Source organism: Salvelinus namaycush, chromosome 18 (assembly GCF_016432855.1).
Source record: "Salvelinus namaycush isolate Seneca chromosome 18, SaNama_1.0, whole genome shotgun sequence".
In the NCBI taxonomy this organism is placed as follows: Eukaryota; Metazoa; Chordata; class Actinopteri; order Salmoniformes; family Salmonidae; genus Salvelinus; species Salvelinus namaycush.
The window spans coordinates 42,241,418-42,257,186 of NC_052324.1; the positions used below are offsets into that span (position 1 = coordinate 42,241,418).

Here is a 15,769-nt window from a genome sequence, read left to right on the forward strand (position 1 = left end):
ACAAATTACTTTAAGTGGCTATTAAGTGCCAAATAAAGTAACAGGGCTGACGGTAACAGGGCTGACGGTAACAGGGCTGACGGTAACAGGGCTGACGGTAACAGGGCTGACGGTAGCAGGGCTGACGGTAACAGGGCTGACGGTAACAGGGCTGACCGTAACAGGGCTGACGGTAACAGGGCTGACCGTAACAGGGCTGACCGTAACAGGAATGAATTAACAAGCAGCATTACCAAACTGGGATAATGTTTTAGGTTACACTGGCAAGTATAACAATATTTGCCAGGGCATATATTTTTTGGATAAATCAGATTATTTCACATGGAGATGTGGGAAGCTAAAAAGGCTAGCTAGCTTGCTATGTTTTTAGCCAGGCTAATGGCAGCTATCCAGGTTGCCAGCTCGCAACTACTAGCAAGGGAAGGAGATTCTTGCTTGCTTTCACAAAATGAAATGTAAAATAAAAAAAATAAAAAACGTTGCTATCGCCCCCCTGTGAATGTGAGTGGGACCGGTGCGGATATCATGCTACCAAAAGGTTTCCGCTGCTCCAAAAATCCCACTCCCCCCACGCGCACACACGCGTACGTAGATCAACGGAGTGAAGCTTGTAGGAACCTGAACACTGTTCTCCGGTGATGGTGGTCCGGTCGATAAATTATCGCCAATTAACACATGCTATTACTAAGCAGAATGCATTTCATGGTAGTTAATCCAGACATTATATACCATAATTAATCTAGAATTTTAACAGGCAAGGATTCTGCTATGGGTTTAATGCCTTGGGGTTTGCTGCTGCCTCTTGCTAGCCCAGAGTTTTGACCACAGTATAATGGGAAAAGCGCGCGCGTGTGTGTGTGTGCGCGTGTGTGTGTGTGGTAGTAGTTCTGGTAGTTTCACTCAACTCACTGACGGTGGGTTCCAGAACCACACCACTTACTCCATCAGCCTTGTCCTTGATATTTCACTGGAACTGTCATTATAGATGTGATCAGATATACAGTTGGATATACAGGGAGGCAGGAGCATGGATGTAAACAAGTTACTGTGCTAGGTTAAGATAGTGTGTGTGATTGCAGTCCGCAAATCGGGGCATTCCTGCACATCCCATTAGTTTCTTCATGAACACCCCCCTCGAGCATCCAATTGGTTCTAGCATGAACACCCCCCTCGAGCATCCAATTGGTTCTAGCATGAACACCCCCCTCGAGCATCCAATTGGTTCTAGCATGAACACCCCCCTCGAGCATCCAATTGGTTCTAGCATGAACACCCCCCTCGAGCATCCAATTGGTTCTAGCATTAACACCCCCCTCGAGCATCCCATTGGTTCTAGCATGAACACCCCCCTCGAGCATCCCATTGGTTCTAGCATGAACACCCCCCTCGAGCATCCCATTGGTTCTAGCATGAACGGCGCCCCTCCAGCATCCCATTGGTTCCTGCATGAATGCCCCCCCCAGCATCCCATTGGTTCCTGCATGCATGCCCCCCCTCCAGCATCCCATTGGTTCCTGCATGAATGCCCCCCCCCCCCTCCAGCGTCCCATTGGCTCCTGCATGAATGCCCCCCCCCTCTATCATCCCATTGGAGCCATTCTAGTTAATTTTGTATTTTGTTTCTGTTAGTCTTTAGTGACATGGATAGAAGTACAGTCTGCTGTCATTCTGATCTAAGAATATTACTCCTGCTTATTATGAAGAAAAAATACATCTGTTTAACTTTGGTGTAAACTAAAGGTGTGTTTAGAATTATTTTTGTTGTATTAATGCTATTTAATCTCTCCTCAGACTAATATTATTCTGTTTGTCCTGTGGGTACCTTTGCCACTGTTCCACCCCTTGTGTATTGCGCTGTCATGGTGTATCTGTTAACACCTGCCCTCGCCGTCGTTAACAGAACTGCAGGAAAACAGAAGGACACCGTCTACCGTTGTCGCCCTCGTTTCTTCTTCTGTGGGGTTTATCGCCGGTTTGCATCCAACGTTATGGTACCTACTGTACTGGAGCGCTCCTATCTCCCGCCTGTCCTAGCTTAACAATTGACCAATAGAAGTAGAAAGATCGGTTCTTGCACATGCAGGAACGCCCACACGCAGGAACGCCCACACGCAGGAACGCCCACACGCAGGAACGCCCACACGCAGGAACGCCCACACGCAGGAACGCCCACATGCAGGAACGCCCTGTATTGCAGGCCATAATTGCACCCTTCTCTTCGGATCTAGATGCGGCATTTGACCAATTATTATTATTTTTTTAACCTTTTCTATAAGTATTTTTTCAGACAGACGTGAGCATGCTCAGCAGGAATGGTATAAACAGAGACTATGCTACTGGTACGCATAAACACTGGGATGGCAGCAAGAGGTTAAGTAACTGAAAGGTCATTAATTTGAATCCCTGAGCCGACAAGGTGAAAAATCTCTGTGCCCTTGGACAAGGCCTTAGTTGCTCCAGGGTTGCGGTTGATCATGGCAGACCCTGGCCGTGACCCCACTCTCTCCGAGGGTGTCTCAGAGAGAGTGGGATATGCAAAAATACACATTTCCAATTCAGACATGCGTATTTATAAGACCCCACCAAATTATTATGAAGAGTGATTGCATTCCAGCTCTAATGCACTTAAGTTCTCTGTCTCTGTCTCTGTCTCTCTCTGTCTCTCTCTGTCTCTCTCTGTCTCTGTCTCTGTCTCTGTCTCTGTTTCTGTCTCTGTCTGTCTGATCTGCATTACATAACACAGAGAAAGAAACCCTTCTGGCGCTGGTCAGGTGGTCCCCACCAGGAGGTGATGTCACAGAGCCAGGAAAGAGAGGGCTGAGAAACTGGTTCTTTGTCGGTGGGGGGGGGGGGGTCGTAAGCATCGAGACAGTCTGTTGCTTTATCTGATGCCAGGGTTGAGGGTGGCGGAGGCGTAGGAAAAAGGGCGTCAACCCAAGCTTCGCCCCCCCCCCCCTACCCCCTGTTCAACAGAGTCATTTGTTACAACGAGCTCCCATCTCTATCGCTACGTGGAAATGTCAGCCTGGGATCTCCATTAATAGTTTCTAATTTTAGAAACTGAGCAGAGCCCCCCTGCCCCCCCCCCCCCCCCCCTCCTGTCTCTCTGTCTTGCTGTCTCACTGTCTCTCTGTCTGTCTCTGTCTTTATATATCTATTCAATTTCAATTTATTGGCATGGGAAACATATGTTAACATTGCCAAAGCAAGTGAAATAGATAATTTACAAAAGTGAAATAAACAATATAAAATTAACAGTAAGCATTACACTCACAGAAGTTCCAAAAGAATAAAGACATTTTATAATGGCATTATATATATACAGTGTTGTAATGATGTGCAAATTGTTCATGTCCAAAAGTGAAAATAAATAAACATAAATATACGTTGTATTTAAAATGGTGTTTGTTCTTCACTGTTTGCCCTTTTCTTGTGGCAGCAGGTCACATCTTGCTGCTGTGATGGCACATTGTGGTATTTCACCCAATAGATATGGGAGTTTATCAAAATTGGATTTGTTTCTATCTCTCTATATATTATCTCTCTCTTTACCTCTACCTATACATGTGCCAGTATTTTAAACTAATTGCATGAAAAACATTGAACTGTAATCTCCTCAAAGAAATTCACTCTCCCCTTTCCCTTCTCCCTCCCTCTCCCCCTCTCTTCTCCCACTCTCTCTCCTTCCCCCCCTCCATCCCTCCCACCAGCTGTACAGGAAGGTGGTCCAGCAGATGATTCAGGTCCTAATCAGGAAGCTGACTACTCTGAGCCAGTACGAGGAGGCCCTGGTCAAGGTCAATGCTACGGCCACAGACCGACTGACCGCGCTGAAGGCCAAGCCTCAGGCCATCCAGAGAGACATGCTGTCCGTCTGCAATGACCCCTTCACCGTGGCACAGCAGCTCACGCACATAGAACTGGTATGTTACGAAATGATCAAATACCAGACGATCTGCTCTTAGGAGAAAATCTGCTCTTTCCTTTCTTCAGTGTATAGATCTCTATGCTTTTAAAAACAGTAAAACAGTCAATAATGACTTGGCTAAACATTTATTAACTTCCTTGAACTGACAATATAAATATGTCTATCAAAAACGCAGACAGATGGAATTTATTGAGTTCCTTTTTCAGGAGAGACTGAGCTACATCGGACCAGAGGAATTCATCCAGGCCTTTGAGAAGAAAGACCCTCTTGATAATGATAAGGTACAATAGGTCACTGGTATGTTACGCAACAGGCTACAGTTGGCTATCACCGTGTGTTGTTATGCATTATACAACGGGTGGGTCTAATCCTAGAAGGTGATTGGTTAAAACCGCATTCCACCTGGTGTCTATTCTATGCTACCACCGGCTAAAGCGTTGAAATGCCTATTTATTTTGTTCCATCTCACTGCGCAATCCACGGTCTCATCAGCCCAGCCAGGCAATTTATAAACTTGATCTCCGCTATAAAAAGCATCTAGACATTATCTCCGATTTCTTTTAGACGAGCAATTGGTTTTCAACAGCAGAGATTTGTACAAACCTTGCTGTCCGTCTCTCTGACATTTGCAACATTGTTTCAATATTTAAATTTGATCTCCAGCTGCCCCATAGTAATGAACTTGTATGGGTCGGGACAAGACAGACAGCCTTTCTCAGCCAATCGAAATCATGAATCGGCATCATTTTTATGGACATATATAGAGAAATGTCAATGGAAAAAACGAAGTAAAATGAAACAAAATGCTGCTAGTTTACAGTCTTTCCAGCTTCAGTTTGAAAGTGATTGTGTTAGCTGTGTTGTTGGCTAGCTCCTCTGAACAACAGTGTCCTGACGAGAAAGTACATTTTCCTTGCCAGGTGATATTGCTCATTATTAGCTCATTGTTATGAATGAATTCAAATAGATGTCACTAGAAGACAGCTTAAATAAATGCAAATTAAGCTACTTTGCTGTTATTCTGGCTGCACTGTTTGACGTGACTGTAAATTAGCGGTAGTTGGCTAGCTAGCAAGCAAGGGGTAAGAACATTGCCAGCCAGTATGGCAATAGAACATTTAGAATGAACGACTGGGTCGCGCTCATAGATACAGAACAGAAAGACTTAACGACTGGGTCGCGTCTCTGGCAACCAAACCGATAGAAAGAACTACCGGCCGGCTTGGATAGCAACCCTAGATTTGTGTCGACTATATCTCGTGGAAGGATGAAATAGTATGAATAAATTAATACAAATAAAGTTGAATGAAAATATTTCAATCATTATTTGATTATGTTGTATAAAAGTGATAATGCCCTCGAAGCTAGTGTTGGGAGGATATATTGGCACAGTTTCGGTCGCAGTTGCACGTTTTTTGTAAAAACAAATAGGCAATGTCTGGCCTGCGAATTCATTGTTTTTTCAAAATGGCCCATGCGCTGATTGAGTTTGACAACCCTGGGCTAGCATATCTATTTATTTAGCAAGCTAAAATGGAGCTTAACATTAACTAGCTAGCTAGCTGCTGGGAGGATGTCATATCTTTGGATGGGTGTGTGAGTGACCGACTTTTCCCCCTCATGTCGTTTTTCAGTGGCTACAGCTACAGATGCAGGTGTCATTTGGTAAGCTAACAAGAAATGTGAATCGCTTCGCTAGCTAGCTATGTTGAACTTGAACGACTGTTATCCACAGTTGGCATATCTCTTAGTTGTCAATCAAATGTATTTGGCATCGATCATGGGGGGGGCCGCAGTGGTTTATAGTACTTAAGTGAAAATACTTTAAAGTAATACTTAATACATTTTTTGGTGTATCTGTACTTTACTTTACTATTTATATTTTGGACAACTTTTACTCCACTATATTTCCAAATACAATAATGTACTTTTTACTCCATACATTTTCCCTGACATCCAAAATTACTCGTTACCACTCTTTATTGCTGTACAATGTGTACAAATGCGTTAATATACTTCATTCCCAAACGTTTTATGAATTTATTAAAACAAGAAAATTGCTCGCTTCTCAAAAATTTTAAATAAAAAAAGATTGTTGTATTCTTCCTGGGGGTGTATTTGAACATTTTAATCAGATTTAATGTTGCTAAAACGCAGTCAGTTACACTTTAACTGAACTGATGTTATCTCATCGAACAAAACGTATAAGATCTGTACTAATCCTGTTTTAACCTGTTTTAACCTTTAGCATATATCCCAAAACCACAATCTTTTCCCCATAGCAATGTCCAACGAACCAGAGGTTGAAAATGACAAGTAATTTCCGTTTTGTAGGACTAGAAGCTAGCGAGGGCGATAGGTAGACCAAATATGTGCTGTTCCTCTTCCTTTTCTGTCTGTCCGGAGGGCATAGAATGCTTGGGCTGTATTGCCTAGCAACCACTCAGCTACAAAACCCAAGAGTTCTGGGAGGCTGCGTGGAGCTTGTGTGTTTTTGCTGCTAGGCAACAATGAGACTTTGGGGGGGGGGGGGGGGGTTAGTGCTCTTTCTTTTGTGCCTTGGGCTACCCCTCTACATCCACTTCCAAAGGGTTGGGGGGGGGGGGGGGGGGGGGGGGGGGGGGGCTGTGAGGGTGTGGGGTGACCACTGTGGAGAGAGCTACGTAAGGCTAAAGGAATGTTTGGTATCAGAATCAGAGAGAAATCCTCTGGTCTTTTGACAAGTCATCACAGCTCTGCTCAATAATGTGAATAGCTAGCTAGCTAACACCCTGATGGTGTGACTCAGAGCATAGTGCCGAGTCTGCATTAATAGTCTAATTACAAAGACAACTATAAAGCCTAAACACCCATCTGGGGATCTAGGTTCACGTTTGAAATAAAATGACAGAATGTTGAACTGTTTTACTCATTTTGTTGTTGGCAAAATACCCAAAAATTAAAAAATAAGGTAAGTATTGCTAATGAAATGCTATTGTTGCTAATGCTAACTAAATGTTAAGCTATCTATGCCATCTTAATGCTAATGAAATGGCTGTGTTTATCTCCACAGAGCTGTTTCAGCGATCACAAGAAGGCTAGCAACCTGGAGGCGTATGTAGAGTGGTTCAACAGACTCAGCTTCATGGTGGCCACAGAGATCTGCATGGTGTGTAGCTAGTGAACTAGCATTTACCCTATTGCAGCTAAGCTAATTTAGCGAGTGTTACCTTGGTTATCATCATGTATCTTTTTTTTTACTTTTTGACCCGAGGGTTTATTTTGCTCTTTTGTTGTTGTTGACTTTGACAAGCCCGTGAAGAAGAAGCAGCGAGCGCGAGTCATCGAGTTCTTCATCGACGTGGCGCGGGAATGTTTTAACATCGGCAACTTCAACTCTCTCATGGCCATTATCTGTAAGTGTTTATCGTTGTTGTTGTCTATTTGTTGTTGTTTTTTTCACCCCCCCCCCCCCCTTGTCACAATTCACTCCTCTGCTCACTTGCTATACACACAAACTGGCTTTTTTGTCGACAGTCAGGAAATTCAATCAGTAAATGCAATTTGTTGTTCAGCGAGATTTTACCTTCCTAATCCATATAATACCAATGCAAGTAACTTCTATTGACCAACTAGGTAAAAATAGCCTACATAAAGCCAACAAATAAAAAATAATGCAGGTAGAAAATATCCTGATTTAAAAAATCCTATAAATTACATGCCAGTTTGTTCATGTTATTTCAATCACATGAATCTCTACTCGTCTGCAATGAACTTGAAACATTGTATGAACTATCATCTGGGTCCGGGGAGAAGCTTGTGCAAAACCTACAACATTGCCAGTGAGCTCCAGACACAGACAGCTGTATTTGCACATGGGAATTTTTTTATATCTTTAAATTGAACCTTTATTTGACTAGGCAAGTCAGTTAAGAACAACAGGCCTATACAAACACCCATATTAGACCGATGGTCAGCACTGACCAGGGAGGGAGAGAGGGAGGTTATTGGCAGGAACGCCATTGGAAGGCAAAAAGTTTAGGGATAAAGGGAGGGGACTGTAGGGGAGTCAGAGCCAGCTCTCCCAGCCCCTCTTTCCCTGGAGTCTCCAGGGACCTAGAGATGGGAAGCAGAGTGTTGGAAGCAGAGTGGTTACCATATGGGAAGCAGAGTGTTGGAAGCAGAGTGGTTACCATATGGGAAGCAGAGTGTTGGAAGCAGAGTGGTTACCATATGGGAAGCAGAGTGTTGGAAGCAGAGTGGTTACCATATGGGAAGCAGAGTGTTGGAAGCAGAGTGGTTACCATATGGGAAGCAGAGTGTTGGAAGCAGAGTGGTTACCATATGGGAAGCAGAGTGTTGGAAGCAGAGTGGTTACCATATGGGAAGCAGAGTGGTGGAAGGGGAAGCAGAGTGGTTACCATATGGGAAGCAGAGTGTTGGTAGGGGAAGCAGAGTGGTTACCATATGGGAAGCAGAGTGTTGGAAGCAAGGTGTGTGTGAACACTATTGTGTTCACACAAAATGCGGGGAGGGGATTGTGTTATGCCTGTCTGTTTCAATGAGGAAAAAGCTGTGTTTGTCTAATTTTGTCGGCCATCTTGCTCTCTGCAGCTGGGATGAACATGAGTCCTGTGTCTCGACTGAAGAAGACCTGGAGCAAAGTCAAGACGGCCAAGTTTGACATCTTGGAGGTACATGCACGCACGTACGCACGCACACAAACACACACTTTCATTGTCACTTGCTGCATGTAGTGTCATGCACTTGAGCTCATGCATCATGCAATCTAGCGACAGAAATGGCAGAGGCAGCTAGTGCTTAGTTAACCTTCACATGTTATCCTGTAATTCTAGTGGACTGCCTCTGTGCTGTTGGAAGTAGTTCCATGGTGATGGAGGAGGAAGAGGCAGGTCCTGGGGGATGGGTAGCCCTAGACGTTGAGCTCTACCTGGGGCTCAGATAACACTGAGCTCCCTGGGGGTTTGTGGAAGAAGGGCCTTCCAGTCAGATGTGAAGTAGCAGAGATTAAAGAGATAAACCAGGTTGGGCTCCAGTGGAACCCAGGAGCCATCAAAGGAGCAGGTTTCTCTCTCTTTCTCCTCTCTCTCTTTCTCCTCTCTCTCCTTCTCCTATCTCTCTTTATCCTCTCTCTCTGTCCTCTCTCTCTATCCTTCTCTCTCTCTCTCTGTCCTCTCTCTCTCTCTCTCTGTCCTTCTCTCTCTCTCTGTCCTCTCTCTCTCTCTCTGTCCTTCTCTCTCTCTCTGTCCTTCTCTCTCTCTCTGTCCTTCTCTCTCTCTGTCCTTCTCTCTCTCTCTGTCCTTCTCTCTCTCTCTCTCTGTTCTCTCTCTGTTCTCTCTCTCTCTGTTCTCTCTCTCTCTCTCTCTCTCTCTCTCTCTCTCTCTGTTCTCTCTATCTCTCTATCTCTCTCTCTCTCTGTAGGGATGTTCTTGCTAGTGATGTTGGTGGCTGTGGTGTTAGGTTATTGTCCTCCCTCTGTGTTGATAGAGGTCAGAGTGCTGGTAGGCAGGTTTGATGGCTCCATCTGTCTTGCTGCATATGTGTGCCTGCAGTTGATTTGACAGGGTTGGTTTATGTGTGACTGTGAGTGATTGGTCGAGTCATTGAAAAGCAATGAAACCTTTTTCTAGGGGAGTGGTGAGGTGTTTTCTGGTTTTCTTTTTTTGTATTTTTTTGTATTTTTCACCCCTTCTTTCTCCCCAATTTCGTGGTATCTAATTGGTAGTTACAGTCTTGTCTCATCGCTGCAACTCCCGTACGGACACGGGAGAGGCGAAGGTCGAGAGCCATGCGTCCTCCGAAACACAACCCAACCAAGCCGCACTGCTTCTTGACACAATTCCCACTTAAACCGGAAGCCATCCGCACCAATGTGTCGGAGGAAACACTGTTACACCAGGCGGTGGTGTCAGCGTGCACTGAGCCCGGCCCGCCACAGGAGTCGCTAGTGCGCGATGGAACAAGGATATCCCTGCCAGCCAAACCCTCCCCTAACTCGGACGACGGTGGGCCAATTGTGGGTCTTCCGATCGCGGCCGGCTGCTACAGAGCCTGGACTCTAACCCAGAATCTCTAGTGACACAGCTAGCAGTGTCTTAGACCACTGAGACAGAGCCTGGACTCGAACCTAGAATCTCTAGTGGCACAGCTAGCACTGTGATGCAGTACCTTAGACCACCGAGACAGAGCCTGGACTCGAACCTAGAATCTCTAGTGGCACAGCTAGCACTGTGATGCAGTACCTTAGACCACCGAGACAGAGCCTGGACTCGAACCTAGAATCTCTAGTGGCACAGCTAGCACTGTGATGCAGTACCTTAGACCACCGAGACAGAGCCTGGACTCGAACCTAGAATCTCTAGTGGCACAGCTAGCACTGTGATGCAGTACCTTAGACCACCGAGACAAGGTTCTGGTTTTCTTGTATGAAGGGTAGACCATCGCTCCAAAGCCTGGCCAACAACTAACTAATCACCATATTTTAACCCAAACCACATGTTTTAGAATTACATTTACCAAAAGTAGTGATGCAATCAATATACTATATATACTGAACAAGTCAGTTAAGAACAAAATTGTTATTTTCAATATGGCCGCCTAGAACTGTCTTGTTCAGGGGCAGAACAACAGATTTGTACCTTGTCAGCTCAGGGATTCGAACTTGCAACCTTTCGGTTACTAGTCCGACGCTCTAACCACTGGGCTACGCTGCCGCCTCATATGATGAGGAAGATGAACTAAAAGATGAACTGAATCATACGATCTCCATCTCACTGTCTGAGGATGTAGTTAGAAACAATATTTCATCTGAGAGCTTTCTCGGGCTCCCGAGTGGCGCAGCTGCATCTCAGTGCTAGAGGCGTCACTACAGACCTTGGTTCGATTCCAGACTGTATCACAACCGGTCGTGATTGGGAGTCCCATAGGGCGGCGCACTATTCTTTTTTGTCCAGCGTCGTCCGGGTTGTACAAAACTAATTTAAAAGACACACTCAAATAGACACAAATCTTTGGAATCGAACCAAGGTCTGTAGTGACGCCTCTAGCACTGAGATGCAGCTGCGCCACTCGGGAGCCCGAGAAAGCTCTCAGATGAAATATTGTTTCTACAGGGCTAATAGATGGTGCGGTTTATAAATCGCCTCATTGTGTTCCCACAGGAATGTGTCGGACTCTGTTTCGTTAATTAGTGAGCTCTGTTCTTAAACTGACTTGTCGTGTTAAATAAATAAATACAAAATTAATATTCTGCTGCTATACTGGCGTTATAATGCTAATCTCTCTTCTCTCTCCAGCATCAGATGAATCCTTCCAGTAACTTCTACAACTACAGAACAGCGTTGAGAGGAGCAACACAGAGGTCCAGAACAGCCAACAGCACGAGAGAGAAGGTGAGCTTCGATACATTCACACGCATCTGAGATTCAAGGCCTGTAAAGCATCTTAGAGTCGGAGAGCAGATCTAGGAACAGTATTGTTTTTTTTAGATTGTAATGAATAAGATTACATGGACAGGGAAGATCAGACCTTTCCTGAGACGCTGATCCTGATGCCTTCAGTTGTGGAGTCTCTCCAGACAGATTTTTCCTCATCAGCCTTTGGATTCAACCCTCAACCCTCCAGTTACTGGCCTGTCTCTCTAAACCCCCAACCCCCTAGTTACTGGCCCGCCTCTCTAAACCCCCAACCCTCTCTAAACCCCCAGCCCTCCAGTTACTGGCCCGCCTCTCTAAACCCCCTAGTTACTGGCCCGCCTCTCTAAACCCCCAACCGCCCAGTTACTGGCCCGCCTCTCTAAACCCCCAACCCCCCAGTTACTGGCCCGCCTCTCTAAACCCCCAAACCTCCAGTTACTGGCCCGTCTCTCTAAACCCCCAACCCTCTCTAAACTCCCAACCCTCTCTAAACCCCAACCCCCCAGTTACTGGCCCGTCTCTCTAAACCCCCAACCCCCCAGTTACTGGCCCGCCTCTCTAAACCCCCAAACCTCCAGTTACTGGCCGTCTCTCTAAACCCCCAACCCCCCAGTTACTGGCCCGTCTCTCTAAACCCCCAACCCTCTATTTCAGACCGAAACAGTTTAGTGATTCATGTAGATTCTGATCTGTCCAAATGATGGGAATGTTCTCCGTTCTCTCTGCCTGTCTGAATTATTATAGAGCCTGTTTCTCCGTTCCTCTGAATTATTATAGAGCCCGTTTCTCTGTTCTCTCTGGCTGTCTGAATTATTATAGAGCCCGTTTCTCCGTTCTCTCTGGCTGTCTGAATTATTATAGAGCCCGTTTCTCTGTTCTCTCTGGCTGTCTGAATTATTATAGAGCCCGTTTCTCCGTTCTCTCTGGCTGTCTGAATTATTATAGAGCCCGTTTCTCCGTTCTCTCTGGCTGTCTGAATTATTATAGAGCCCGTTTCTCCGTTCTCTCTGCCTGTCTGAATTATTATAGAGCCCGTTTCTCCATTCTCTCTGGCTGTCTGAATTATTATAGAGCCCGTTTCTCCGTTCTCTCTGCCTGTCTGAATTATTATAGAGCCCATTTCTCCGTTCTCTCTGGTTGTCTGAATTATTATAGAGCCCGTTTCTCCGCTCTCTCTGGCTGTCTGAATTATCCCAGAGCCCATTTCTCCGTTCTCTCTGGCTGTCTGAATTATCCCAGAACCCACTAAGTGTGTGATATGTCCAGCTGCACCAATTAAAATGTTTCTGACATTTATGTAAAAAGTAAAAAGGGCTGTTTTTGAAGTGTTTGACGCACGCTGTGCTCCACTGAAGCCCAGAAGACTAACAAACACTCCGTCTCTCTCACAACTGATAAGCAGCAATTAATTATTACGTAAAGTGGAGCTCTGTATCGTGCGTGTCTTTCATGTAACCAGAAAACAAGTGGAGGGAATTTGGTGGGAACGAGAAGAACTTGATAAACATTCCAGAACGGCACTACGGTGTGAGAACGGGAAAACAGAACGGCACTACAGTGTGAGAACGGGAAAACAGAACGGCACTACGGTGTGAGAACGGGAAAACAGAACGGCACTACAGTGTGAGAACGGGAAAACAGAACGGCACTACGGTGTGAGAACGGGAAAACAGAACGGCACTACAGTGTGAGAACGGGAAAACAGAACGGCACTACAGTGTGAGAACGGGAAAACAGAACGGCACTACGGTGTGAGAACGGGAAAACAGAACGGCACTACGGTGTGAGAACGGGAAAACAGAACGGCACTACAGTGTGAGAACGGGAAAACAGAACGGCACTACGGTGTGAGAACGGGAAAACAGAACGGCACTACGGTGTGAGAACGGGAAAACAGAACGGCACTACGGTGTGAGAACGGGAAAACAGAACGGCACTACGGTGTGAGAACGGGAAAACAGAACGGCACTACGGTGTGAGAACGGGAAAACAGAACGGCACTACGGTGTGAGAACGGGAAAACAGAACGGCACTACGGTGTGAGAACGGGAAAACAGAACGGCACTACGGTGTGAGAACGGGAAAACAGAACGGCACTACGGTGTGAGAACGGGAAAACAGAACGGCACTACGGTGTGAGAACGGGAAAACAGAACGGCACTACGGTGTGAGAACGGGAAAACAGAACGGCACTACAGTGTGAGAACGGGAAAACAGAACGGCACTACGGTGTGAGAACGGGAAAACAGAACGGCACTACGGTGTGAGAACGGGAAAACAGAACGGCACTACGGTGTGAGAACGGGAAAACAGAACGGCACTACAGTGTGAGAACGGGAAAACAGAACGGCACTACAGTGTGAGAACGGGAAAACAGAACGGCACTACGGTGTGAGAACGGGAAAACAGAACGGCACTACGGTGTGAGAACGGGAAAACAGAACGGCACTACGGTGTGAGAACGGGAAAACAGAACGGCACTACAGTGTGAGAACGGGAAAACAGAACGGCACTACGGTGTGAGAACGGGAAAACAGAACGGCACTACGGTGTGAGAACGGGAAAACAGAACGGCACTACGGTGTGAGAACGGGAAAACAGAACGGCACTACGGTGTGAGAACGGGAAAACAGAACGGCACTACGGTGTGAGAACGGGAAAACAGAACGGCACTACGGTGTGAGAACGGGAAAACAGAACGGCACTACGGTGTGAGAACGGGAAAACAGAACGGCACTACGGTGTGAGAACGGGAAAACAGAACGGCACTACGGTGTGAGAACGGGAAAACAGAACGGCACTACGGTGTGAGAACGGGAAAACAGAACGGCACTACAGTGTGAGAACGGGAAAACAGAACGGCACTACGGTGTGAGAACGGGAAAACAGAACGGCACTACGGTGTGAGAACGGGAAAACAGAACGGCACTACAGTGTGAGAACGGGAAAACAGAACGGCACTACAGTGTGAGAACGGGAAAACAGAACGGCACTACGGTGTGAGAACGGGAAAACAGAACGGCACTACGGTGTGAGAACGGGAAAACAGAACGGCACTACAGTGTGAGAACGGGAAAACAGAACGGCACTACGGTGTGAGAACGGGAAAACAGAACGGCACTACAGTGTGAGAACGGGAAAACAGAACGGCACTACAGTGTGAGAACGGGAAAACAGAACGGCACTACGGTGTGAGAACGGGAAAACAGAACGGCACTACGGTGTGAGAACGGGAAAACAGAACGGCACTACAGTGTGAGAACGGGAAAACAGAACGGCACTACGGTGTGAGAACGGGAAAACAGAACGGCACTACGGTGTGAGAACGGGAAAACAGAACGGCACTACGGTGTGAGAACGGGAAAACAGAACGGCACTACAGTGTGAGAACGGGAAAACAGAACGGCCTTCCGATGTGGCCATTGGTTGGTTTGCTTCCATCTTGTTATCTCCGCTCAGTGTTGTCGTGTTATCGACACTAAAAACACAACAAACTCTTGAGGTCTTCGGGTTCAGTTGGGACATCATTCATAACAAGAACTCTGAAGCAGAGAAGTCAAAAGGTGAAGCCATGAATAGGTCAGCTGAGAACTGGTTCTGGTAATGACGTCAGAGAGACACAACGTGAAGGGCCTCATTTCCTCCTCCATCAGAAATATGTTCAGTTCCTTTTCAGGAATGGAAAAAGAAACATGACCGACTGCCAGCTCACATAACGTTCTCTCTCTTTCTCTCTCTCTCTCTGCTTGCGTCTCTGTCTCTCTCTAACCCACCCTGATCTGACCCCGTGTGAACTGGCCAGTCTGTTCCAATCCAGCTTGCGCTAGTCTAGTGTTAGCGGGTTAGCCTAGCTAGCGGGTTAGCCCAGTGGCTAATGATTTAGCCTAGCAGATTAGCCTTAGATAGCGGGTTAGTCTAGCTTTAGCAGGTTAGCCTAGCATGTAGCACGCCCTGGAAGGAAGGGCTTAATCCAGCATGTTTATTGATGTTCTGGGTGTACTGTTAATGTATTAGGTTAGTTGACGGTTGGATAATGCTGTGACAATATGATTGGGTTAGCTAACATGCTTACCAGACCGGACACGTCGCGTGCGCGAGTGTCGCAAAATAAATTTAGAAATCCATGTTATTCAATTATTGCACCCACACTGCTTGCGCGCACCAACGAGCGTCTGCGACACCAAGGGCTAAAATAGATGTCGTTCCTATTTCTGACGCAGATCGCGCTGCAAGTCCTGCCTCTCCCATCTCCTCATTGGTTTATAGAAGCAGGTACCCACGTGCCATCTCCTCATTGGTTTATAGAAGCAGGTACCCACGTGCCATCTCCTCATTGGTTATAGAAAGACGAACTGTTTTGCCGGTAGTCGTGGTAATACAATGAAAGTTTAGATGTGATCACCATATAATTTAAACGATGAAAAAG

At 46.2% G+C, this 15,769-nt stretch overlaps 1 protein-coding gene across 6 annotated transcripts in view; it reads left to right on the top strand.

The window, feature by feature from the left end:
- Nucleotides 1-15,769, top strand: part of rasgef1ba (RasGEF domain family, member 1Ba) — a 62,613-nt gene that overhangs the window by 27,484 nt on the left and 19,360 nt on the right. For all 6 annotated transcript variants that reach the window (XR_005478500.1, XR_005478501.1, XR_005478502.1 and 3 more), the window contains exons 5-10: nucleotides 3,711-3,923; nucleotides 4,135-4,209; nucleotides 6,981-7,076; nucleotides 7,221-7,323; nucleotides 8,522-8,601; nucleotides 11,224-11,319. Coding sequence is in view for 2 of the 6 variants with exons in the window: in XM_039013836.1 (XP_038869764.1) it covers nucleotides 3,711-3,923; nucleotides 4,135-4,209; nucleotides 6,981-7,076; nucleotides 7,221-7,323; nucleotides 8,522-8,601; nucleotides 11,224-11,319 (663 nt within the window). In the remaining 4 variants the exon portion in view is untranslated. The remainder of the gene's footprint in view (nucleotides 1-3,710; nucleotides 3,924-4,134; nucleotides 4,210-6,980; nucleotides 7,077-7,220; nucleotides 7,324-8,521; nucleotides 8,602-11,223; nucleotides 11,320-15,769) is intronic.